This window comes from Alligator sinensis, unplaced genomic scaffold (assembly GCF_000455745.1).
Source record: "Alligator sinensis unplaced genomic scaffold, ASM45574v1 scaffold952_1, whole genome shotgun sequence".
NCBI classification, from domain to species: domain Eukaryota; kingdom Metazoa; phylum Chordata; order Crocodylia; family Alligatoridae; genus Alligator; species Alligator sinensis.
This window is the reverse complement of record NW_005841999.1, coordinates 1-25,502: the sequence shown is the minus strand read 5'-3', so window position 1 is coordinate 25,502 and position 25,502 is coordinate 1. Positions and strand designations below refer to the sequence as shown.

Sequence of the window (25,502 nt, the reverse complement as noted above, 5' to 3'; positions counted from 1 at the left end):
TCAGTGACTTGGACGCGGGAGTGAAATGTACTCTGTCCAAGTTTGCAGATGACACAAAGCTATGGGGAGATGTGGACACGCCGGAGGGCAGGGAACAGCTGCAAGCAGATCTGGACAGGTTGGACAAGTGGGCAGAAAACAACAGAATGCAGTTCAACAAGGAGAAATGCAAAGTGCTGCACCTAGGGAGGAAAAATGTCCAGCCCACCTACAGCCTAGGGAATGACCTGCTGGGTGGCACGGAAGTGGAAAGGGATCTTGGAGTCCTAGTGGACTCCAAGATGAACATGAGTCGGCAGTGTGCCGAACCTATCAAAAAAGCCAATGGCACTTTATCGTGCATCAGCAGATGCATGACGAATAGGTCCAAGGAGGTGATACTTCCCCTCTATTGGGCGCTGGTCAGACCGCAGCTGCAGTACTGCGTGCAATTCTGGGCGCCGCACTTCAAGAGGGATGCGGATAACCTGGAGAGGGTCCAGAGAAGGGCCACTCGTATGGTTAAGGACCTACAGTCCAAGCCCTATGAGGAGAGACTAGAGAAACTGGATCTATTCAGCCTCCGCAAGAGAAGGTTGAGAGGCGACCTTGTGGCTGCCTATAAGTTCATCACGGGGGCACAGAAGGGAATTGGTGAGTATTTATTCACCAAGGCGCCCCTGGGGGTTACAAGAAATAATGGCCACAAGCTAGCAGAGAGCAGATTTAGATTGGACATTAGGAAGAACTTCTTCACAGTTCGAGTGGCCAAGGTCTGGAACGGGCTCCCAAGGGAGGTGGTGCTCTCCCCTACCCTGGGGGTCTTCAAGAGGAGGTTAGATGAGTATCTAGCTGGGGTCATCTAGACCCAGCACTCCTTCCTGCTTATGCGGGGGCCGGACTTGATGATCTATTGAGGTCCCTTCCGACCCTAACATCTATGAATCTATGTTGCCAGCCTTTGTGACCATGGGCAGCTGAAGGCCCTGATTTCAGCAGTGAGTAACGTGTGGTGACAAGTGGCATTAACTCCCAGGGTCCTGAAGAATCTTTCAAGGTAATTTTTGGAGCATCTTGGCACTCTTTCTGTCCTATCTCATTCACTAAATAGTACTGTTGCCATTTTGATTCGGCACTTTATTTTCTGTTACTTGAAAGAGAGATCTGAGCATTGCATCTGGTGATGAATCGTAGTTGCTTTTACACACAGCATTAGTGTGTGAGATAACTGTCATACTTTCTTTCTCGTGCCCACAGAAATGGTTTTCAGTTCTTGACTGATGGATTTGCTTTCCAGATTGTGGAGCTTTCTGCTCATTCAAAATATTATTGGTTTGTGGCAGATTTTCCACAGCCCTAAAAGTTTCCTCTAAATGCTGTACTTTAGGGGCAGTTTGTTTTGCTATCTGTCAACACTGCCTGCCTCATGGCCTCTTGTCAGAGGTTCTGGTATTGAGACTAAAACTTAAGATCAAAAGGTCTGCTTTCACCAGGTCACAGTTAGTGGCGATCAAGAGTCCAGATCTTCCACAAATTGTATTTCAGACTATGTTCAAAACTGTTTCTGTACCAGTTAGTTTCTCAGACTCTTTTGCCTGATTTATCTTGCATGTTATTCCTCTAGTGTGGATTCTGTTGATGTCATTACAAGTATAGTGGGAAACTTTATATAGGATGAAAGATTTTCTAAGGTATAAAGAAAGGAGATTTTTCCTTTCATGATCGTTGTGGTTTTTTAACCTTCTGGAACTCTAGCAAATTGCTCAGGCTCCTCTCCTTATGTAATAGTTTACTAGTACTGGGAGATGGGCCAAATTATATATCCCAGTCCAAGGTCCTTGGGTCCACTAATATAGATGCCAGCTGGTTGACCGAATTAGACTGTAAATACTCTGTTGAAGTACAGAAGTATCTGGTGAAAAGCTGGAAACAATTGCTAGAAATCTCTGCAGTATAAAGTTGTTTTCCATGTAGGTATTTATCTGTGGTGTTTACTTTCCTGTTTTCTGGACTGTGCTTCTTAGAGTAACTGGACTCTTAGTGCCATAACAACTGATTGTGATTTTGCCTTTTTGTATGCTGGCACAGAACTCAGTTGTATTTTTTCATCCTATAGCACCCAGAGTATTAAAATAAATAAATAAATAAATTGTTGGGGGGGTTGGGGAGTGGAACAGGAGTGGGGAGGAGAGGATCGTTTTATTTTGGATCTGCTTCTATTTTGGTCTTTGACTGTGTTACTCTTCAATATTTGACATACTGTCAGACTTTGTTTTATTGTTTTCTTTTGAAGCCTACATCAGCTTTGAGAGGCTAAGATTCGGGTACCAGTAGCTGTTTTACCAGTGTTGGTCTCTGATTTCTTTCTCAGCCAATCATAAATTTACCAGTGTTTTTGTTCAAGCACTGTTTATCACCAGGAAAACTGCATTATTTTGTAGAGGTGCACCAATAAAAAGGCAAGTTGATGTTATCGGCAATCGGCTTTTTTTGGGCTAATGTGGCCAATAATGTCACCGATAAATGCTACATGCATGCTCAGCTGCAGCATGCACATGGCCAGCCTGGCAGCTTGGAGAGCAGCATCTGACTGATAAGTCTGTTGGGGGTGGGGAGAAGAGGCAGGGCAAGGGAAGGAGGAGCAATTGAAGCCCCTGTGGTGAGGAAGTGAGTGGGGCTGGGGCTGGGTGCTGGATGGGGCCAGGACCAGCTCATCTAGGGGGCAGGGAGGGGAGAGCTGCTTCTACTGCTGCATGCTATGGGCTGGGGGGCGGCACCGGGCTCTTCCTGGTATGGGGGCTGGGCTGGGGCTGTGCACAGAGAGGGTGGTAGGGGCGCTACAGTGTAGTAGCCCCCCTTCCCAGCACTGCCACTGCCACCCTGAGCGCAGCCCGAGCCCACCCCACTGCTGGGAAGAACCTGGCGCTGCCCCCGGCCTGCAGCGGCAGCCCCCCGCACACAGGTCCGGGGAGTACGTGCCCCCCATGGCTCATCCAGTTGTGCATGCAGCAGCGTGAGCCACCCCCTGGACGAGCCACTCACAGCTGTGTCCCATGCCCAGCCCCACTCCCTCCCTCACCACAGGGGACTTGATCTCCCCCCCTTTCTCTCCTTCCCCCCTCCCCCCCTCAACAGACTTACCACCCAGGTACTGCTCTCCAATCTGCCATGCTGTATATTGGCAGTCAGATTGGTATTGGCTGACATGGCTCATTAATCATCGGCCATTGGCATTGGCCCAGAAATCTTTATTGGTGCACCCCTATTATTTTGCTGCAAACAGGACACTTAGTTTGGTTCATTTTAAGAAGCAGTTATTTTAGAAGTTAGCTAGATAATTTTTATTGCAGCAAGCAAGTATTATATTGAAAGCTAGTCAACTTTTACCCATATTTTATCTAAGTAGATCAGACGGTACATATTCTCTTGCGATGAATATAACAGAAATTGAGTCCAAACAGCCCTAAGGCTCGCTTAGTTGCCTGTCTTTGAGATATACAAGGCTGCCTTATGGAGCAACAGTCATTGGTCAAGTGAAGATCCTCCTTTATTAGTCAGAGTAGAGTCCCAGATGCAATACTAGAAGAAGAAAGCACTTACCTATCTGAAGTAACTATGCTGCTTCAAAATGCATCCCTTCCCCCCCCCCCCCTTTTTTTTTTTTTTTTTTTGCTTGCTTTGGATATAATTGGATTATTTTGCTTTGTTAAAGGAAAGAAATTTCATTGGAGCGTTTATCTTTTCTTTACCATGGGGCACGAGTTTGAGTTATATAGGCACATTACCTCCTCTACAAGTTGTTGAGCTTCTGTGTGAAAAGAAGGTACAGCAGGTATATGAAGAGGTATAACAAGGCAGCAGTGGTACAGAGTGGCTCCGGGCTGCCAGTGGTGGCGGCACAGCCAGCTGGCAGCAGAGACAGCTCTTATCTCCACTGCTGCCCTGGTCACCTTAGTTATGCTACTGTCTCTATGTGTGTGTCTATGCAGGGTGTTGTGTTGGATTACTGTAACTCTCCTTTTCCTGCCACCTACCAGTTCTTAAATTGTTCTGCTCTCTATTTTGCCTTATTTTTCTGTGTCTGTTATCAATCTTTGTTTTCCTTAACTTCAGTAAGTATCTTGCCACCTACTCCTGCATTTTTCTCTTTAATAGGACAAACCGTGAGGTAGTGAGGCTGAAAGATTTTGTCATGACCATCAGTAATAAAAGCCACATGCTGGTTCAGACACTGAGCTGAGGAGGCAGGAACAATTGGAGCAATAGCATTAGTGTGGGTCAGGAATATAACAATTTTGAGGGAGTTTATTTGTAGCACATAGTAACTGCTTTTCTTTTTGAGCATTGTGTGAGTTGTGGTTATACTTACACAGTTAAGTTGCTGTGAAGCAAGAGGAGACAGGTGCTAATCAGGGTGCCTTAATCCATTATTAGTGGCATTTTGTTCCTGCACAGTTGGATCCCCAAGTGGCATCTGTCTTTTGTCTGTATCCTGCCTCTAGGTAGTCATTGAGTCCAACGAGTTCTCCTTCTTTGCATATCTTCACTTTGTAGTTTTACCTCAGTGGAACTTAGTTATCAGTGATTATAGATTGTAAGCCTTGTGGTACAGATACTTTGTTTTCTTTCTGTACAAACGTCAGCACAGACTTTTGGTGCTATATACATTATACTCATTTGGAATTTGGCTAACATTGCTATGTAATTCCCATCTTGTCTCAGGATTTACTGCAGCTATGTGATTTCATGCACCACAGCCTTGCTTAGATTCACTCACGACAGGGCAGTAAAGTTATTTAGCAGTCTTTATAGACATTCCCTCAGCTTACTTGAAAACTTTTTTTCCATATGTTTGCCATTCTGTCTTTGGACCCATTGGTTCACCCATCTTACTTTCATGGCTTGACCTTATCTCATTTCCACTTTATTGTGTCTGCCTTATTTTTCGTCTGCTTGCAGTGAGTATCATCTATCTCTTAGTCAGAAAAAAAACCCTTTTGCTAAACACAACCGAGAGGTGACTACAGGAAGCAGTACTGGGGGGTCTTATACCTGAGAGAGAGATGAGGAAGGGTGTAAAGCAATGAACTTCTTGTGTGTTAATGGGCAAGCTGGTGTTTGCTAAGTTCAGCAGTGTTGCTGTAGTACCATATTTCATGGTGTATAGGTTGACATGGTGTACAAGTTGACCCCATTTTTCTGATCCAGAAAGTCAGGAATTTTGTAGATCCAGTGTATAAGTCTACCTAGGACTTTTTCGATCAGAAATATGGGGTCAACTTATACCAGCCCCTGCGTGACCTCACTGCGGGCCAGGCACCTGGGGGGTGGACACATGCTGCTGCGCCGCTCACAGGAGATGGGGGTGCGTCAGCTGAGCACCAAGCCCAGCGCTGCTTGAAGGGGAAAGCACTGTTAAAAGAACTTTAACATTTTTAAGAGTTAAAAATTGGGCTTCAAAACTTGACTTATACATCGTGAAATATGATATATATTGCTAATACTTGCATTAGGAAGTTCTATTCAGTTTTAGCCAAATCAAAATTGTGGTATCTATGGTTCTTTAATATTTGCAAAAGAAACAAAACTCTCGAGGAATTAGAAATCAGTTTTTCACTTTCAGTGGCTCCCGCTACATTAATATTTTTAGGAGGCATAAACCTTTTTTCTTGTATGTGTTCAACTGGGTCACATATTTTCTGTTGCATCTGGCATCCCTACAGTTGGAAACGGTATTTTCAAGCTTACATATAAGACTTTGTCAGAAAAAAAACACAATTAAGTTGAGAGAAGAAATGAGAGGCTCCCTCTTTTGACTTATGTTGTGTTATTGATTTGGTACTAAACTGCTGCTTATGTGTGTTTAAGTTTGGATTTCTTTTGCTACAGCCAGGGCACTATATCAGACGTAATTAAGTACCCATATATGTGCCACAGACTTTAGCTTTTTGCTAAGGTGTTACTTAAACCTATTTATTTATTGTATAGATTATGACAAACTATTTTTTTCCTCTGAAATTTCCATCTTTTCATTTCGATTGTTTGCCTTTAGGCAAAACATGAGGTTCAGAGGGTGTAAAAGGGGTTATTTTTGAGGGAGCATTGAGAACCACGCATAAGTATGTGGCTGCCCTGAATGGCAGCTGAGAAGCAGAGCTCTTTGACTGGAGGAGTGGAGCTTTGTTTACACAGTGTTTTTGCAACCTCCTCCAACTCAAGGCACCTCTTGGAAGTGATAGCTCTTAGCTATGGAAAAATAATAGAGCAATTCTTCTGTGTAAAGAACTCAGAAAGACCACAGTAACATGTTCAGAAACTATAGGTACTTACGTGAAATTTCTGGGTTTATTTTATGAGTCATGTATGTGCTTGAACATTTAATAGTGCTGGTATTGAGCGGTATGTTGTGGCACTCGGGTTAAAAATCACTGGTTTAAAACTATGGAAACTGTTGCTATCCCCTGCAAGCCTGTCCTGCTCCTTACTAGACTGTAGCCCCTGTTGCCACTACCTATCATCCTCTCTCCCAAACCAAGGGTTGTGAACTTGTGCAGATATCTTTATAATCCGTTAACATTTCTTAATAGTTACTTGTTGCAATGGATCATAACTTAAAAAAAATGACACCACGTAGTTTAGGATTCATGTGTAGGAGGCCTTGGCTTATGGCCAAGTAGCTATTGGTACATATATATGTTTAGAGAAATTAGATTGCCAGGTGTTTTATTTTCTGTAAAATTCCTAAAAATTGCTCAAATATATAGCAGTATTCACTTAAATATCGCTCAGCAGTTAAGACTACTTGATTTACAACCATTAAAAAGGTCAGTAATCACTTTCCAGTTATAGATGAACATTCAGAATCTGCTAGCTTGGGTCTCATGCTTGCAAATAGTGTCTTTCAGACTCCTTCCTTGCTTTTTACTGACCCTAATAAGTAACAATGTGTTTTTCATTTGTTTGATGTTTATTTTTTATAATTATTTTAAAAAATCTAAAATATTGCCTGCAAACAGTGCGTTGTTGGTGTGTAATCTTGCACTTAACTAAAAGTTTTTAGGCGTAAGCACATTTAAGCAGGCAGTATATGGTTAGTTCTCATTAAGTGTCAGGCAGCATTATATTCCTCCAGAAGAATACTGGTCTTGCTTGGCTTGTTCTGAATGTGAGCACTCCAGTGTTTCCTGATAAGGAACTTGACCTACTTTATGAATAAATATTAACTTTCTGAGGAATGATACTATAATTTTTCCCTGATGATGAAGAAATTGCTGAAATAATTTCCCTTCCATTTTTTAATTCCTGACTCATTAATAATACAATAGTCTGACGACTACTACTGCTGCTGTTACTACTTTTTAAAACAAAACAAACAAAAAAACCCTCTTAAAGCAATGTGTAAGAATTCTTACAAGCAGAATAGAAAAAATATGCAGTTTAAAAAAGTTCTTTTTTGATCATCATCCTCAATATTTTGGGGAGAGCCCAATGATGATGCACAATGTTGCATGCTTGATTTGTAAAGAATGAAGAATGCAAGAAGAATAAATCTGGGATCCAGCTTCCACAGAATAAAATATTATTGATGAATCAGACAAAACTAGTGTTTGAGATGCATGAAAACTGGAGAACCAAATAATAGGGGTTTGAACTCTACATCTAATTTTAATTTTTCTAAAGTTTGTGGTAGGAAACGATAATAGTCCATCATGATAGGAATAGGTTAAAATAAAATTTGAATCTAAGATTTTAACTGAGGCCTACTTGTACCATTAACAGTGGTTATTATTTGACAAGTGTAATATCTTAAATTAGAAATACAGACGAAAAATATTATTCTTCAGGGACTTGTTTTGATGTATTCAAACTACAGGTTCAATAAGATGCTGTTTTAATATTTTTTCATCTTAACATGCAATCTCTTATGTTGTTAAAGGAGACTGTGGAACCTCAAAGTTAAGATTTGATATTTTTCAGTTAATAATAAAGGTTCAAAATCATGATTTTACATGTTGTGTGTACCATGGCAAAAATAGTGCATTTTAGAACTGGAGTGTTTAGGTTATGAGATTCAAATTTCAGTGATATTCAGATACCTGCACTAAAGGCAGAATAAACAGAAATAGTAAGTAACCTATCCTTTTGTGGTATAGATATACATTTTTCTTTAAACCTACTTATTTGTTGATACAGAGGGAAGAAACATTCATGTAGTTCTTAAATACATATACATTAGTTACAGTGTATGATATATCCTCCAAAATGATAGCATAATTATTTGGGTGCAAATGTTTTTGAATGTTACTTTTTTCTCATTGTTTTGTTTACATTTTTTTGAAGGTTTCCCAATGTGGATCATGATGAACATACTTTAGGGACTTGCCATAGTATGGCTGCTTCTCGATCTACTCGTGTTACAAGATCAACAGTGGGTTTAAATGGTTTGGATGAAAACTTTTGTGGTCGCACCTTAAGAAACCGTAGTATTGCTCATCCAGAGGAAGTTTCTCCCCATCCTCAAGTACGATCAAGATCACCAAAGAAGAGACCAGATCCTGTGCAAACTCAGAAGGGAAATAATGGTGGAAGAACTACTGACTTGAAACAGCCAAGTGCTCGGGAGTTGTGGGTGAGTCCTAGGAAGAGAGGACTGTCTACTTCAGAGAAGGATAATGTTGAAAAACAAACTGTGGAAAATTGCGAGAAAAGGCAGACAGAACCTGTATCACCAGTTTTAAAAAGAATTAAACGTTGCTTACGTTCAGAGGCACCAAACAGTTCAGAAGAAGACTTGTCTACTAAAACAGATAAGGAATCATTGGAGCGTAAGAGCTCCATATCGGACAATGATGCAGTCTCTCAAGGGAGTAAACGAGCTTGTCGATGTCTTCTATTGGATGATTGTGACAAAAGGGAAGTTAAAAAGGTGAATGTCTGTACGGAAGGGTTTAATAATTCTGCAATAGTTGAAGAGATTGTGGGCTATCAGGCTGTTAATGGAGTTGATGAGAGAGACTCAGGTACTCTAAACTGTGATGACTGTCAGTCTGATGGGAGCACTAAACAGAACAATGCTAGTTCCTGTACGCCCAAGGAAAAAACAGTAGCAGAAAATGGGAACTCATTTGCCCATTGTTCATTGTTGCTTAATAGCAGCAAGGAGGACAGTGTTGTAGACCATTATGTGCCTTGCACAAATTCTCAAGAACAGGTAAAGTTAGAGGACCATAAAATAATAAATGACTGCTTGCCTGAGGAACATGCAAATCAGGCAGATGAACCAGTTACAGGGTCCTTTTCTGAAATCCAGTCATCTTTATTAAGGGATTCTGAGGAGGAAGTAGATGTGGTGGGAGATAGCAGTGCCTCAAAGGAACAATGTGCTGAAAACACCAGTAGCAGCCTGAATGCTGAACATGATAGTACATCAATCTCAGGTGAACCTGAACCACCATCTTCAATGCTAGACTGTGTTTCAGCTCAAATGACTTCAGTGTCAGAACTTCAAGAACACAGATACACATTGAGAACTTCACCACGAAGGGCTGCTCCCCGTAGTAGCCCCACTAAAAATAACTCTCCTTGTAGAGAAAATGGGCAGGTGGAGGAAAATAATCTTAGTCCCACTGAAAAGAATGTACCTGCAAGTATTAATAATATCAATGGATCTCCCACAAACTCTGATGAAATTAAACAGAATGAAAAAGACAGAGGTGGTGACTCTGGAGGTTTTGGGAGTGAAGGACTAAGTAAGCCACCTTCTGAGGTTAGGCTCGTTCCTGGATATATATCATCTGCCAAAGAGAGTGCCAACCTGCACACTGCAGAAGATGATGAGGAAGAGCCTGACGTGTATTACTTTGAATCAGATCATGTGGCATTGAAACACAACAAAGAGTATGTGTAACTATGGTAACCATGAATTCTGCTCTTGTTCCTTACCAAAAAAATACAGTTAAAAATCTATATATTTTAGAGTTATATCACAATAAGTATTTAGATTATTTAATTGTCCCTTTCTTAATAACTTTCAGAAAGACTTCGCTCTTCGGTCCTTGTTCCCTCTGTCTTTCTCCTGGCAAAATATTTAAAATTTTAATCTATTTAATATCCAGTGTGGTACTTCAGTATGGTTTATACAGTCTAACAGGGTGAGTTTTCTAGCAAGAAATTGTTTTTGAAATTTATGTTTTTTTCTCTAGAGAACTAGCAGAGACCAAACTAAAGGATTATGTTCAATTGCAATTGGCACATTTATTTATCCAGTTTATGTAGTAGATGCAGTGCCTACAGTTTTATTAAATTATGATCTTATTATACTGCTCTACTAGTTGCTGCAGCATCCATTTCCCAATTATTGTAGAAGGGATTTAGCGATATCATTCTCATGCTAATTAACTTTAGGCTTGGTGCTAAATTCAGTGCAACAATGTAAAGTTTTTCTTTGGTGTGGTCATCTGTATTCTGTTCTCAGAATAGTCAAGCCACAAATATATGTGACAACACTCCTTGTAACGGAAAGTCACTTATTTTTATGAAATAGAAGTTGAATGGAGAGAATTAGTCCAAGAATGATAGACCACAGTTTTATACCACAACTAATTTGAGAATTTTTTGTTAAATTTTCTTAGACTTTTGTGTATGTTCTCACTATTTAGTTGGATGTCTAAATTTCTCTCTGAGAACCGAAATGCCAACTATTAAGTGAAGATAGCATATAAACATAGTTATTGCTTGCAATAGGATTTGACAGAAGCCGTGGTTTCCATAGATAATCACTGCCCTGGGGCATTATGAGGCACAAGGCACAGCTGATTGTCTCTAATCCTGCAGAAATTTGTCTGTATTATGATTATTGGAGTTGCATTTTTGTTATAATGAATTTCTCTTCAGTGTTGGATATAAATAAATTGTTTTGATTAGAGAAAGCTGCCAACTAGATTATAGTTTGCACAAATTATCATTGTACAGCAGTGATTGTTGACATTATGGTACAGCACTTTCTCAATCTAAGTTTGTATGTGTGTGTATGTACACACACACTTATTTTCAAGGGTATTATGTAGTCCATGAAAATAAGTATACAAATGATATGACCTGAACTATAAACAAAAGCTTCATTGCTTCCATTTTTCTTTAATTTTCTTTTTAGTTAAATATGGAGCTCTACTTTAATTCTAATGATGTTAATACAAGGACAGTGGTTCTCAACTTTGGTTTATCAGGGGTGGAAGGATAAAAATGGACCAGATTTTGAGATTTATCCTTGGGCTTTTGCTGCTTCAGAATAAGCATTTCCCAAATCCACATTATGGTAGTAAAAAACTATACTTTGAAAGTAAACACTGAATAACAATCACTTGAATAGCCCTCGTAGAATGCACAGATGAAAACAAACAGTAGGTTCCTGCAGAGGGTAGTTTGAGGGCAACTGAAAATGCAGACAAATGCTAACTATTATATATAAGCAGTTGCTCTTTGAATTTGAATTGTTCAGCTTGGTTACCTGCTTGTGAGGCTCGTCAGGAACTTTTGAAACTAGGTATTCTTACAAGCTTCTTATATTTTGTGGTTATAAGAAGTAACGATCTAGATGCAGACTCTTTAACACAGGGATGGGCAAAATGGGAGATCCAGCCAGCAGCTGGATAGCATGATAGCTGTGATAGCACAAGGCCCTGTGGTTGCCATTGAGACCAGCCCCAACCATGCTGGCAGGACGGTGTAGTAGGGCAGGGGGCTGCTCCAAAGCCACTGAGATCTTGCGGCAGGGGCAGTTTGGTCCAGGCCCAGGGCAGAGCCACAATCTGCAGCCTGCATGATCTGGGCAGTGGTACAGGCAGCACATCATGGCTCTGCCCTGGCTCCTTGCATTGGTGACAATTGGAACAGCCCCCTACCCTTCCCTGCTGCATGCCCTGCTAGCGCAGCTGAGGCCAGTCTCCATGGCAACCACAGCCTTGCACTATCACAGTGCAGCTGTGACTGGAGTCACCACGGAGACCAGCCCCAGCCACACGGGCAGGGGCTGCTGGGAAATGGAGTCCACTGCTGCCCGGATCCAGCCCATGGGCCAGACTTTGCCCGCGCGCCCCCCCCCCCAACAGGTACTGGGCACGTCTACACATCATGCTACGTTGCCGTAGCAACACGCTACAGCAGTGTGGCATCCTGTAGTATTCGCAGGCAAAACTCATGATGCTGCAGCTGCACTGTTGTAGTGACACGGTCCCCCATCATAGTGCATCGCTACAGCAATGTAGTGCCTAAAAATAACTGTGCACAGCGCAGTACTAACTGTTACTGCGCCATCTTTTAATATTTCCAAAAGGAAGTACTAAATGATGGCACAGTAACAACGGCACCATAGTGGTACGTGTAGATGTGCCCACTATTTCTGCAGCACCTTATCAGTTACCATAGTAAGGAAAGATGGAGCTCACTTTCTTTATAGAAAGCATGACAGAACAATACCAAAGTATTGTGATTTACATTTTATTTTTCCTTCCTATGTATAATGTTGATTATTATAGTTCAAAAAATGTTGGTGGTTAATTTATATTTTTAAGAAAGCAAAGTCTGCCCTCCAATAGTATGCCATGATATCACCCTTTTTAAGAGCTTCGTATCCATTTTGCTGTTCATGGATGCAATTATGCTACCTTCTTATAAAGTCAGTAGTTCAAAGGCAAATTGGATGTTTTGCATTGCATTTTTTCATATTCACATGGTTTCAAGTTTGAAAAGTTATCTGTTTTGTGATTTGGAATTCTTGAACAGTGAATGTCAATTCTATAAAATAAATGAATTTTAGAAAGTAAGACTTCTTTTAAAATGCATTAACTAAATGTTCTGCTTAGTCGTATGCAAAAAATTCCAGGGTTTCCATTATAGCTGGCATTCACTATAGCAGGCTTTTAGTTTTGCGTCTGATACTTTTGGCTTTATATAGCAGGCTGGTCTTCTGTTTTGCAGTCTATAAAGGCATAAGAGATAATGTCTCTCTACCCTTCAGTGCTTCCTGAATTAGACCCTTCTTTATAGATAACTGCTTCCTCTTCCTCTTATTTACCTTTAATTCCTTCTTACAAACCAGTCCAGGCAGCCATTATACCATCTTGACAGATTTGAAGTAGTTTTCTCCAGAGCTAATACTTAATATCACTTCATGGTTCATTAAAGAATTTGTTTTGTTTTGTTTTTTTGATAGCCGTTTGTACCCTGGAAATGCCTCATCACTAGTACAATCTAATCTTAGTATTCCTAGTTTTTCTTGAATATTCTTGTTGCAACTTAGAACATAAACCCAAGTTGCACCTTTTTCAGGGGGAGGGCAGACCTTATTCTTCTGTTTGATATTATCTGGGATTATCTTTGCCCTATTGCTTCTTTTTTTTAATGGCTACATAACTGAGAATTCAGTTGTCAAATTTTAACAACAGTCTTAGATCAAAATACCAACATATATATTAAAGTGTGTTCATATGTCCAACAAATAGTCTTAAGTCTTATTTTCCAGGAAAGCAAGGCAGTGACATTTGTATTGTGTTCTTTCTGTTTATGAATACTATCAGATTAAAACAAAATCTGGGCATGAATATTTGTTAAAGAGGTTGGAAAACACTGGAGGAAAACTAAATACTACAAAAGTAGGATGACTGTGGAATATTATTAAATGTTTACAGAGGTAATGTCTCTAGGTCTCCAGCATGGTGAGCTCGTAAGTGCTGTAAGGCCTTACATAAATGATGGCCCTTCCCCAAGAGTAATCCATGATACTGTAAACAAATTATACAGCAGCACAGACATGCAAATAAACAGTAACAGGCCAATGTAGAGGTTAATATTAGTGTTTCATTTATGTATTTAGATTTTTTTTCTCTTTCGTATAAGTTCTGCTTCATATGTTCCACTTTAAAAAAAATTTACTTGGTATATAAAGTTTTTCTCTCATTTCCAATAGAGAGGCTTTTAAATTTTACAAGAACTTAAGCTGTTTTTTAAAATTTCACTGCATTTTCTCTTATCCATTTATTTAGTTTTTGGTTTTGTCCTCTCTTAATTCCTAATATAGCGCATTGGTGTAGGTTTTACTTACTATCATTTTCCATTCTTTCCATTTTTACTTTCCATTCTTTATTATCTTTGTAAGACTTTGTTTCCAGTATGTTTCTCATTTTTCCTTTCTTCTGTCTTTATGTTCTTTTTGTCATCTTTCTCTTCACTTAAAATCTCCTGTTTATGTCCATCTACTTTATGTAGAAGTCTTTTTGTTGTTGGAGGGGAGAAAGTTTGTTCAGATTTTTCTTTTACGATATCAAATGGCTCCAGACCAAAATTTGACTGAGTTGATATTTTTTTACATACGGCTGTACAACTTTGGCCTAGGTCCTGTAACCTAAGGTCACATTTGTAGGGACCACTCAGGCTTATACAGCATTCCACTGAGCTCCACAGAAGCCTGGATAGTTGTGAAAGCCTGGCAGAAGGCAGGGTAGATTTGCAATTTGTATGCCTCTAACAGAAGTTATGCTTAAGACATGGTTAACTGGTTAAGTAGTGACCTGGCCACACGTTCATTCGATTAACAGTGTGGTAAAATGAGGGATAAGCTACCAAGGTACTACGTAAAATATGGGTACTAATGTTGTGGCTGGTTCCTGTCACGCCTTTAGTTGAATGTGTGGCTGGTGCTGCCAGTCTCTGGAGTACGCTGGAGCCTTTCAAGACTTCTGTGTGATCCAGAGACTAGGAGGTCCTGATTGGGGCTTCCAGCTGGAGGTACACTATGTGTTCCCCCAGCTGGGAGCTCTGATCAGCTGATCTAGGCTTGCAGCCATGGTGGCACAGGAAGCCAAGCTTGTTACTTTCTGGTGCGAGGGGAGCCTAGGATGGGGCTCCCCCTGTACCAGCAGTGTGGCACAGTGGGATTTGATGCTCCATCTCACAATTGGGTGGCATGGTAGGAAGCACGATTTTTGGGATCCTGGATTACATCCCATAATGCACTTAATGTCCCCTGAGAGACTTAGTTCCCATAATGCACTATGGCCCCTGAGAGACTTAATGTCTCTCAGGGGCCATAGACCAACTAAATCAAAGATCTGTAGCATAAGCTTTCACAAGCAGAGGACATAGAGGGTTGAAATTGAAAGAAAGAAAAGCAAACAACAAAATGTTTGATTACATTTCAGTTTATGGCCTGTCAGTGTGAAGTCCACCTGAAGCTAATGAGGCACCAGAGGCAACAGTCCACCTACAGACAAGTGATTTGCAGAAACAGGTCTAGATATTTTAATTACATTGCTTACAGCCATCATGAATATGTATAGTTCTGTTAAATTCATAACATTTTATGAACAAAAGGTTTACAGTGACATTCTCCTGGGGCTTGGCTCATGTACTTAAAAAGTCACAACAGTTTACCCTTAATAATTTAGATTAAAATAATTCTCTCTAAAATATCACCTTATTGCACTTATGATGCACAGATTTACCTTATAATTATTTACAGACTATTTTTAATCCATTTGAAGTATATACCTAAAATGATTTCATGGTAAGATAGCAGATGTTTTTGAAATTCCCTGTGGTGTTATTTTGCCTTCTCAGCTTGATAATGGGTTTTAAAAATTCAGTCAGTTTTCACTAATATATTTATTACCATATTTACTCAAAACAAGATGCCTTCCTTCCCCCAATCAGCATGCTGAAGAAAGTGCCTCATCTTACATTTGCATACAAGGAAACTGCATTAAGTACATTGTGTCTCTTTGAACTGCTAAGAAAAGCAGTACGTGTTCAGTAATGGAGACCAACTAGGAAGTTGATTAAATGCAGCCAATACTGAGCATGTCTATAAAAAAACATCGCCCATATTGAGCAAACAAAGTGTTGGGAACCTAGAATCCCTCTGTCGCCCCGTTTCAGCTTCTCCCATATGATTAGTGTGGCCCCACCCTCCATGAGGTGGGCCAGCCAAGTTGCCTTGCGCCTCATCTGTATATAAATTTTTGGAGGATCCCAGGACTTGTACCAAGAACACTTGGTTCCAGTTCATGAGTGGGGGGCTGATTAACATATGGATCCTTTGTAGCGGGTATCTGGAGTACACACATATTGAGCAGTGCTGAGCTGTGAGGGCATCATGGTTGAAATGCTGTCGGCTGCTGGGGCCCAGCCCAATGAACTATATATTGTCAACCGTGAGCCTTTGGACTAATATGTATAGTTTGTCTTATATATAAATAGGTGCCAAGGTGCTGCTTAAAAGTGTGTTTGTGGACTACCTGTTCTAAAAATTGCAGCAGTTTTAAAAAAAGGTAAAATGCATCCATTCTGGATGAACTAAGTTTATAGGTATTATATGCAAATTACTACAGCCATGTTTATTTCAAGGTAATTTTTTTTCAGATTTGCTCCTCACTTCCATGTGCTCAGGGAGAGCAGGGTCTAACGATAAGGAGCAGGGAATAGGTTGCAGGGGCAGAGGAAAAGGGAATTATCTAAGTCCCCAGATTTATTTTCCTTGCTATAGCAGTGGGAGGGGGATAAACCTCCAATAATTAGATTCTATGCCTGGAAAATTATATCAAATTATAAATTGTCTGTATATAGAATCTAATTAATCTAATCTATATTTGAGCAAATTTGGTAGTTTAGTTTGAGTTTATATCAGCAAAACAAGAGTAAACCATTTTATGTATAGTATAATTCAGTGAGGGCCAGTCTTTTTGGCATGAGCTCCGTAACTTAAGCTTGCACCCTCCCTGGGTGCTATTCCTAGCCCCTTTCACTGCTTTCTGTTCCCTCCCCTGTTGCCCCTTGCCATATACAGAGGCTGCCCATGCCACTTATGGCATTTGTGCTAGGGGTTGACCACCTCAGTAAAATTGTATCCCTAAACCAAGTACTACAAATGTAGCAAATACAGAATTGTTTACATGTAATAAGTCCAGTGTAGTTTATGTATAAGGTAACTATTTGTTTTTGTTAGAGAATGCTACTATGTTAGTTCACATCTTCATTAATGTTGATTTACAAACTGTTTAATGTATTTACTTGTACGGTACTTAAACAACCCCCCCCCCCCCCCCAATTTTTCTGCCAGAATGGCTGTACTTACTCAAAGAGAGATAATGAAGTGACTGAAGCGCTGTTTCAGATGAAAGTATCAGCCCAGTTTTAACTGTGGTAGTACAATGGTATGTGGGTACAATAGATCTAAGGATCTGAAGCTTTCTTTTAATAGGACATAAGTCCCTAATGTTTGTGGTGGAAAAATAATGTTCAGTCGTTAACTGAATAGAAGTCACTGCATTGTCACCACATTTTGCTGAGACTGCAAGTAGATGTCTTCATTCCTCTCCACCTGTTTGGACTTTTGTTAATTTGCAGAAGTCAAACTAGAGGGTCTTATGGTCAGCAGTGAAGCTGGCAAGAATCAGATCCATTTAATTATGTTGCTAGTTAGGAAGCATTGAGTACTAAGGAGATGCATTGGAGTTATCCATTAAGATGACAAGACTTCATAATTGGAGGCTGAAGGAAAGCTGTAAGAGTAAGTACTCCATTTGGTATTTAAAAGGCTGAAATAACAGTGTAACAGGGGACATACTTTAATCATTGCAGCCATGAGACTGCACTAAATGCTAGAGAAGTAGAGAACCCTTACTATTTGTACACACAAAGGGATACAGAGGGAAGGAGTGTGCTTATTTTTATTTCCAGGACCGAGGGTTTTTTGGAAGCAGAGGAGGGAATACTTAAATTTATTAGACAAATATTGGTGAGGGACTCATTTTAAAAGATCTAGAGATGGTATCCATATATTAATCTTGTATCTCCCTGCTTTCCTTCAGCCCCTGGACAGTGGGAGTCCCTCCCTCATCTGATTTTTTTGACTAGTTTGTTCAGTTGTCTGGCTCTTAGGAATCTATCAAAATGCCAATGCTTGTATATTAGATTAAGCAAGGGAATGCAGTCTCTATGTGTGCATATAAGAGCATGGGCACAGAAGAAAAAGAAGGCTTTATGTACAAGATAGAAAAGAGAAGTATGATATACAGAGACGGAAAAGTTAAAAAAGCAGAGAGAAATTTTAAGAGGCAGTGTTGGACAGAGGAGAGAGAGAAGCAAGCAACACAGGAAGAGGAAAAATGTTGTAGAGGAGGCAAGGGGAGAAAGGAAAAATGGAGTGATACTAGAGAGAATACAGTCAAACTAAAATAAAAGCAGTTTAGGGTTTTTTTTGATATTCCAATAGTCATTAGATATTAATCACTTTATTTACATTTCAGGAGGTATGGGCTTGAAGCATGGTTGAATACGTGTACTTTTTTTTAAACCTGTGATAGTGGTATTGATTAGGTTAATAAATGCTAAGTAAATGTGTGAAAAACCTCACTTCCCTTTCCTCTTAACATACATTTACCAGTGCAGCCCGGTAGAGAAAAAATAAAATCCTCTCTCTCAAGGGCATGTGGAGTTGGGGGAGAAAGATGAGAACAACTTTTGTCACTTCTTGATTTGGAAATATATAAACTTTTCAAAGTACATAATCCATTTAAGATATTTAAATGGGAAGATGATAGAGAATTAGGTTCAAAGAATAATTTTGAAAGTATAGGATATGTCAGAGGTTAAAAGAAATGCAGTTGTTCAGAGGGAAAAATCAGTAGAATATTATGATGATCTCTATTAGGTCATGAGGTTTTTCCATTAAACCTGAAAGCAAAGAAGTATCTGATTTGGTATGCCATTTTCAACAATACCATGCATTAAGTGCTTCAGAAAAAGATGCCAGAAAATGTAATATGCAGTTGGGAGTAATCTCTTTAAAAAATGTCCTTCTTACCTAGGGTACTTACCAGAAGGTGCAAGGAGGGCTGGGACCTATACTCTCTATATGGGTATAAATAACTGTGTATAATTGGGATTCTACAAGTATAGCCATTTCAGGAAAGGCAGGGTAGAGATATACTTTATAGACTAACTGAATCAAAGATGCATAATGTTCATTTCAGGAAAGATAATCTTATTTCTAACAAAATAATTACAGTGAAAATATTTTCATGAAGCGTATGTGCCAGTTTAAGCTTGACAGCTCATACAAATTAATCCTAGCTAACAAAAAAAAAAAAAGAATGGAATTCTTACTTTTGATGTAACTATTAATCTGGTTTGGTTTTGATGTAGATATTAATCTACTTTCTGATCCCATGCCATTCAGGAGCTGCTAAATTTGTAGCCTTGAGTTCCACAAGTAGCCTGAGTTTGCTTTACAGTAGGTCTAAGGATCAGGGCCCTTTTGATCAGCGGGGTTAAGTTTGTACATTTCTAATATCTCTCATTTTAATTTTAATAGGAATAATCAACTGACTTTTAACTGTTCATTATTTCATCTCCTTTTCTATATTCTGTCTTATTCTTTTGGTCTTGAATAATATAGTTCAAGGTAAGACTGGACTATTGATTTGTATAACAACTCAGCCCAGGGACTAAATTCACATACTTTACCATGACTGTTTTTACTCATCAGTCCCCATTTCTACTCTTTTGCTACTCTTTTCCCCCCAACGTGTGTTCCCCCCCCCCCCCCCCACGCCTTTGACCCCCTTTCCCCCCACCAGCTGCTCCCCCCCCCCCCCCCAAGGCTTTGGACCCCATTAAGATGTTTACAACTGCAAGTCGCATCCATTTTAACTAGGTTGTAAATCTGTAGATTGGCATAGTGCAGTGTCTGAGAGATTAAGTTGTCTTTACTCTTAGAGCAAAAGTGTAGCCATGTTACTTTTTTGTTTACTGAAAGTCTATATACATGACTTATAGGAAATCCCAAATGGAACATCTGTGTTGCCAATCCTTGTAATTTTTTGTGGGTTGGAGAATTTAAGCTGCATCTAGAGCCTGTTTTGCAGTGACTTGAGCTCCTCCCCTTTTGTTGGAGGAAACCCCTCTGTGACTGGTTTCTTTTAAGTGGGAAATATTATTCACTCATTCAACAATCAATTAGTAGTAGTAATATGATTATTATTTAGTTTTTTTATATTGAAATAATAGATACAATCGTATTTATTTAGGATCAGAATTTTTAATGAAGATGAAGAAATGATGTGTTTATTTAGTAGGTTGTCTATGTAGGTATTTGTAATACCCTTTATATCTTTTCTCAAGTACATGGATTTTGTAAGTATGAAAGCTAAGCCTACTATTCAAATCAAATGATATATTTTGGCTATTTTGTAATGAGATGCACATTCTTTATACTTAGTCATAATATGTGTATTGTATTCTATGTATGGACAAGGTAAGTTTTATGTTTTCCTGTCTTTAAGTGTTTCAGTTTTACAAATAGGTCTGTAAAGTGACAATGTAAGTTGTTCAGTAGTCTTTAAAAGTCTTTTTGCTTTTGAAATATCAGTATATACCGATTATAGCCCAAGAATAGGACCAAGAAATGTGTTAATTCTAATCATGGAACTGCCATTGATGTAATGTAGTCCTGGTTGGGTCACTTAACTAATATCTCAGTTACTTCATCTGTAAACTGAGAATATCAAATGGGGAAAACATGATAGTCTTTGAAGCACTTCAAAGATAGAAAAGCATTTACATGTATTAAATGACTTTCTCTCTACCTCCTCTCCACCCATTGGAAATTACCTGATACTTTTTAAGTGGGCTATAGGTTTGAATCATAAAAACTTTCAGAGGATAGTTGAGTACATTGTACATTGAAACAAATGGACAGTTTTAGTGGGAAACCAATGAGTTGCAAAATAATAAACTGTGGGTTGTCCTGTCCACAAGTATAGGATTCAAACAGTGCTACCTGCAGGTGCTAATTTTTTTTCAAGCCCAAGAATGATAATTTTTAATTCAGTCTCACTGAGGTAAAATAAATATGGCCTTTGTTTTTTTTACCCTAAACTAAAGAAAGCCACCTTTCCATCAAACTGTTTTTCTTCCTTCTATGTGCTACTTTGTGTTCTTATCAGTCTCACACTGTCCCAACTTTCTTCCCCAATCTACTAATTAATATTGGATGTATCCTAGCTTTGGGCCAACTGGCACGGTTCCACATTTGCTATGCCATGTATAGCATGTAATGAAGATTTCATGCCTTACCTAGAAGCAAAGGTACTGTCTGTTCCAGAGCTGAAAACATGCAGCTGCTTTGGAGAGAAGTTTGATCTGATTTACAGAGTGCCGTAGGAAGTCAATCTCATACTAGTTGCCATGGGATACATTTGAAATTCTAAGAACATTCATGTTTCTTTTTTTCTACATGAATGTGGAGGTCACTAATAGAATATATACAACACACTAATCCCTATTTTAGTCCAACAGTTACGAGATTTCTTTTGAGGTGCTTGAAAAACCCACCTCAAATTGATCTGTAAGGGCACTGACAGATGTGGGGAAAAACCCCTCAAAATGGCACTTTACCAGAAGAGGAACTATGCCAGTTTGACCCATCTCCTCAGTATCTGCATATATCACACGCTTCAGTGGGGCTTTTTGGTGCTTTCAATCAGCTATTAGATAAAAGTGCCAAAAAGCCCCGTTGAAGTGCATGATCTATACAGGCGCTGGTTGAGCTGGGTCAAACTAACACGGTTTCTCTTCTGGGTGTACGCTGTACTTGGTATGGGGGTGCATCAAGCTGAAACTAAAGCACTGTTTTATTTTTTCCCCCAAACGTCTGTCAGCAGCCAAAATGAATAGAGAAGAGACTTATTGTGTTGCTTGAGAGCCAGTAGATGGCAATAGAGCAGAGATTTAATTTAATGTTCTGAAAAAAATGAAACAGGTTGTTTTGGGGTTACAATCCTCAGAAAAATACATTTCAAAACAAGCCATATTTTAAAATATATTTTGTAAATATATCTAACTATATTTTTGACAAACTGTTGTTACTCTTTCATTTAAAATCATATATACAGATGCACAGTAGGAAGAAATGGGATAATCAGTGTTTCAAATCTGATAAAACTGAAATTATTATTATGCATTTGTTTAAAACCCTTGATCCCAAAATTGTTGATTGTTCTTAATGTAATGCAAACTATTGTTAGATAACCACTGAAAAGAATCATGGAGAGATGGAACATGTCAGGTATACAGCATGATATTGGATGGAAAAAAAGATTTTTCTTTTTTTATCACCAAAACCTATCCCTTCCAAAAGGTGAGTTAAGACAGGATGTGGCTGACAGTATCACTCCTTTTTATAATGTCTCTCCTGAAAAGTACTCAAGCAGTTATTTCAGGAACCAGTACATAGAATACATACTTTATTTCTACACATATATCTACATTTTACTATTTAAAAATCTCTCTTTTGGGTAATTGTGCACACACTCTCACTTGTAGGTAGATCTAACAACCAATAAGCTTTAATTGGAGACTCTCTTCCATATTATTAGCCATAGAATATTCTCTAGTTCCTATGAGTACCTCTTTGCTAAGGGGGTAAGCACGTTCCACTCCTTGGTTCCCTCTAAACACTTGACTAGAGACAGAGTTACCTGCTTGTCTGTCCTAGTGGCTTGCAATACCAATTCTTCCTTCTTTTTTTATTAATTAATTTGTTTGTTTATTACAGTTTCTAACCACCTTTGCCATTCTAGGAAGTCTGTTTTACAAGTTCTTTTTTTTACTTTGGGGTAGCCTGCAGCTCTCAGCTATTGCTTGTTATCTTTACCTCCTGCAAATCTCTCCCTTCTTTTGTGACAAACCCATGAAGCACCAGAATTTTATGGCTTTATCAAGAAAATCAGTTGGTTTGTTTGACTTAGCCTTTTATTGCCTTTGTCTCTTTATTGTACTCCTTCAGTGGAGTCAGGGGACATTCATTTTTTTGGCCATTGTTCTTGTCTGGGCCTCTGGCTTGCCCTTCATGTGATGGTCTGATTCACGTTTCTGACAGCTGTATGTGATATTCATCTTCCTCAGGGACAGCCATATCTTCCTGTTTAAGGCAGAAACAGAATAGATGAGTTCTTTGGCTCTACATCCAGTCTGCAGTTCAGGGCTGCTTATCACCACACCTCGCATGATTACACCTACTAGACTAACACTGTCGGAATTTATACCCTTGCCTGCTCCTCACTGAGATCTAGGTCTCCAACCTAAGGCAGATGGGGGAAGCCTTTGTCCTTCATTACGTAGTCATGACTATTTGCGAAGTGCCTCCATGAGGGAGATGAGACCCCTTGACCCAGATGGGATGGACAAGGCTCCTGAAGACCTGGGAAGTCCAAACCCGCTACTATTTTCTGCCTTCAGAATTTCTCGGTCATGAAGGATGCCTGCAGAAGCTTGGACAGGCTTAGAGATGGACACGTTGGTGCCACTGAGCACAATGTCTGTGGATCAGGGTATAAATGACCAAGAAACCAGTCCCACTCAGGATTCACTGAGACGAGACTCCTCAGTTTCCCTGATGGACAAGGGTCTAGCACTCTCACCAAAGACACTGGCAGTCCTCGAGTGCACTTATGCACAGATGATGCTAGCAGTTGGGTGGACAATATCTTTCTCTTCATGATGCTAAGGCAGACTGTACCTGGCACTGATAGCCTTTGCAGACTTCTAGGAGCCTCATACCCCCTGGCAACATATTTGAGTAGCAGAGTCCCCAGATCTGGTGCTGTCATGTGATGTGGTCTTCCTGCTCTCCTCAGCACAGATTGCCTCTTGAGCTTTGGAAGAGCCCTTTTGTTCAGAGTGCAGGTCAAGTTTTTTCCAGTCTTCAGATCATCACTACACCCTATGCTACTATACTCGATGTTGACTTTGGATGGATTGGCCCGCTGGCCCTAATCTTTTGGCAGAATTGTCTGAGATACCCACTGTTGAAACCCCCGTGGCCAGACTGGTATCAGATACTTCCATAATCTGTTCCCCCTCAGGCATTATGACTGTTCAGTCTCTGGACTAGAAATAAAAGCCTTTCTCTCCAGGTACCACCTCAAGTCAATTAATACCCTGATCAGATGTACTGGGTGATTCATTGAACTGATTTCAAGAGATGCCACCTTTTTAAGGATTTCCCCAGAGAAGTCCTTTAAGAAGAAGTGGTGAGTCACACTCCTTAGTAGACTTGCGTTACCGTTACCGGGATCTGCAAGGATGGCCTTATCCATAATGAGGCAATTATGGATCCAGCTAACACAACATGGCAAACCTCTACATCTTTGCAACTCCTGTGCCAGGAGAGAAGATAAAAAAATAGTTTCCCCCAGAGATAACTGAGCGCATACGTACTCACCATAACCATCATTCCCTCCTCCCCTCTCCAGATCTGGCATGCCTTTTGGCTGGGGAACATGCTGCTGTATGAAGCCACTGAATGATTTTGAAGTGCACCACCCAGGCGGTGTATCAGGGAACTGTCTGGCAGCTGAAATGCTATAGTTTTTTAAATATTGTAAGCCTACTGCAGTTGGAAATGTTTTAGATGTTATGTTGTCCACACCCTGGGAGACTGGACCAGTTTGGTAAAAGGATCATTTTCTCCACAAGCCTCCAATTCAGAATTGCTAAGTATCAGGCCCTCCTGGTTCATTAGAATTTCTGGGTCTATGAAAAGATAGCAGAACTGGTGAAAGTTCAAGTACCATTCATACGTGTTGCAAAAGATTGTATCAGCACTTATTGCTTCTGCAACACCAATGCAGACTTCTTTTTACCAATGGAACTGTTTACGTGGTGCAGCAGTTCCACTGGCACCCCCCCAGCCATGTGTCACTCTTTAGCCCGTAAGTTAGTGGGCAGGCATGTCATAAATTAGCCCCATGCCCTCCCTGAGTGCCATTATAATGTTCTTCTCCTGTCTGATCTACTGCTCTGCTTTCTGCTCCTTGTTTTTTCTGCCCCTGTGTTTCCTGCCCCCTGTACTGTGGCCTGTAGGTTGGCCATTCCTGGCATAGATAATCCACCCCTAAACAAATGTTCAATGATGCACTCCAAAAATGCAAACTGTTTGTTGCCCACCTGCAACTCCAAAACCACAAGATCCCTTTTCGTCCTGCAAGAGTCCATTCTATCTTAGAGCAATGAGCCCTGTGTGGTTAGTGAATGGAATATGCGAGAGCCCAGCATCCCTGTGTGATGTTCCTGCAAGTGACATGTCCCGAGCAGCCTCCTAGAGGTCTTTCTGCACTGTCACCAAACATGTCAGAATGGAAGCCTTTTGGCAGGGGGATGTCAAATGGCAGAGTTGTCCTTCAGTCACTTTTTGCAAAGGGCAGTATCTAGGCCATTCCAGCCAAAAGAGCTGTCTTCTGACTTGTGGGGCTCCTCACAGGGCCAAAAATTGGATCCGAAAACTGCCACCGATCATTCTGCTGCCAAATTTCTGGGCCTGTAGGGAGCCCCTCAGGCTGAGCTGTGTTATTTGTTCTGCAGAATTGGAAATTTGGTGGCAAGAGGAGAAGTGGCTGCTGTGGCTCTTGAAGTCACTACAAATAACGCTTCCACTGGCAAATTTCTGGCCTGATGTGGCCAGAGGAGTT

At 40.1% G+C, this 25,502-nt stretch overlaps 1 protein-coding gene across 3 annotated transcripts in view; it reads left to right on the top strand.

The window, feature by feature from the left end:
• Window positions 1-11,045, top strand: part of LOC102385831 (ZZ-type zinc finger-containing protein 3) — an 83,130-nt gene extending 72,085 nt beyond the window's left edge. For all 3 annotated transcript variants that reach the window (XM_006021599.3, XM_025201619.1, XM_025201618.1), the window contains exon 3: window positions 8,320-11,045. In XM_006021599.3, coding sequence (XP_006021661.1) covers window positions 8,369-9,886 — 1,518 coding nt within the window. In that variant the 5' untranslated portion in view covers window positions 8,320-8,368 and the 3' untranslated portion in view covers window positions 9,887-11,045. The remainder of the gene's footprint in view (window positions 1-8,319) is intronic.
• Window positions 11,046-25,502: the final 14,457 nt, after the last annotated feature.